We start from the raw sequence: 1,746 nt of genomic DNA on the forward strand, positions 1-1,746 counted from the left end.
CAAAAACCAACACAGATGTGAGCCCTGTAATAAAGTTGGGTGGCCAATACATTTTAAAATCAGTTATAAAAACTGCATGTAGCCATGAAATTCTGTTTTGGGCTTTTCTCTACACTCTCTAGCATGGAGACATGGCAAGTTTACCTAGAATTGCAACAGGCAATAATACTGAGATGGACCCTGCTCTCCTTTCTCATCTTCCAGCAGGAGACTTTATTCAGTGAGACATCACTAAGTATGGACACAGCAAAATAGATTCTGGGGTTATTTAAACACATTTCTTTTAAAATTTTAAGATTAAACACATTGAATAATTTACTTTTAGTGATGTTTAGAGTCTATTCCTCCATGTTACACACAATCCCAAGAAACCACCAGACACCAGAACATGTAAAGTAAAACAAACTGCATCTGAAGATAACTTTGAGTATTCCTTTATTTTGGGCATTGATTCCTATAATTCTGCTCAGATGATATGAATGTGTTTACTTAGAAGAGACATGGATTTATGTTCCAAGATTCAGACCACACCACATGACCACCCTCATTCCCAGAGGGATGCAAACAGAAACCCAAGATCTCTATACACAGAGATTGGTGCGATCGTGATACTTCTGGTAGGGGTCATCGACGTACCACGTTCTTCTCTTCCAGAAGGAAGTGGTCATCTTATCAAGGAGTTTACACTGTGTCCTGGTGCACAACACCAGGTTCCTCAAACGGTTCCTTTGGGCAGCTGACTTCTTCCACAGCCTCTTCTTATAACCAGACTGGCAGAAGAAAACACACAAACCCCTCCACTTTTAAGTGGGTCACTGCACACACACATAGGCAGTCACACTCAGAAGCAAACCTGGATAAATTCCCCACTTTCTGGAAAATGGAGGTTTCTCCAGAGCTTATTTTAAGTTCCATAGCAGCCACTACACTCTAAGGGGAGGAAAACAATGAGGCTTTACACTGACTGTAAAACCCAGCTTGTAGCCCCCCAAAAGTCTCACCTGTCTCCTAACCCAGAGGCCATTGTGCAGCCGCAGGAACCTCTTGACAACAGATTTCACACTCTTCCTCTTCCCATTCCGCAAGCTGCAGTAAGTGAGAGTCCTCACTGGTTGCTGAAGGATACTTGGAAGTAGAGGTGTGACACTACAGGAAAAAAAAAGGAACCCCAAAAGAGGGAAATAAGTAGAACAGGAACAAAACATTGTTTTCTAAAAGTAATCACTGCCCTTTCCACATAAAGAGAGATCACAAGGGGCTGTAGCTTCTTTGAAGTCTAACAAGGACTCATCCAACACTTCAGCACACCTAATCCATGCAGAGCACTTAACTGCAAGGCTGAAGTCTGATCAAAATTCATCTCAAAGTTATTATTCCACAGAGAACAGTTAAACACTCAAGAACAAATGTCCAGCTGTTACTGGGATTCAGCAGTTATTTCATCTTAATACTGTTTTTATGTTACTAATATTACCACTATACTACAAACATTAATCACAGAACAGGTAGGTTTGGAAAAGACCTCTGGAGATCATCTGGTCCAGCCCCACCAACAGCAAGAGGAACTAACTGCAAGACTAATTGTAAAACAGCTGCAAAGCACATTCCATTTCACGTCCTGCTTCCAGCATTACTGTAACAGAAGAGGGAGGCTCGGGACTAGCACGACCCGCTGCAGAACGCGAATCTGCCCAAGGAGCGTCTCAGACACAAGTTTACATAAAACTCATTCTAAGCGTTTATCGC

At 42.0% G+C, this 1,746-nt stretch overlaps 1 protein-coding gene across 1 annotated transcript; it reads right to left on the reverse strand.

Annotated features, from left to right (window-relative positions):
- Window positions 1–581: 581 nt before the first annotated feature.
- MRPL35 (mitochondrial ribosomal protein L35) lies at window positions 582–1,146 on the reverse strand (the record flags this gene model as incomplete). Its single annotated transcript, XM_009082899.1, has 2 exons — window positions 582–770; window positions 1,002–1,146. Coding segments are annotated over 2 exons (334 nt in total), but the record flags the coding sequence as incomplete, so codon positions are not given.
- Window positions 1,147–1,746: the final 600 nt, after the last annotated feature.

Source organism: Acanthisitta chloris, unplaced genomic scaffold, assembly GCF_000695815.1.
Source record: "Acanthisitta chloris isolate BGI_N310 unplaced genomic scaffold, ASM69581v1 scaffold8029, whole genome shotgun sequence".
Lineage (NCBI taxonomy): Eukaryota > Metazoa > Chordata > Aves > Passeriformes > Acanthisittidae > Acanthisitta > Acanthisitta chloris.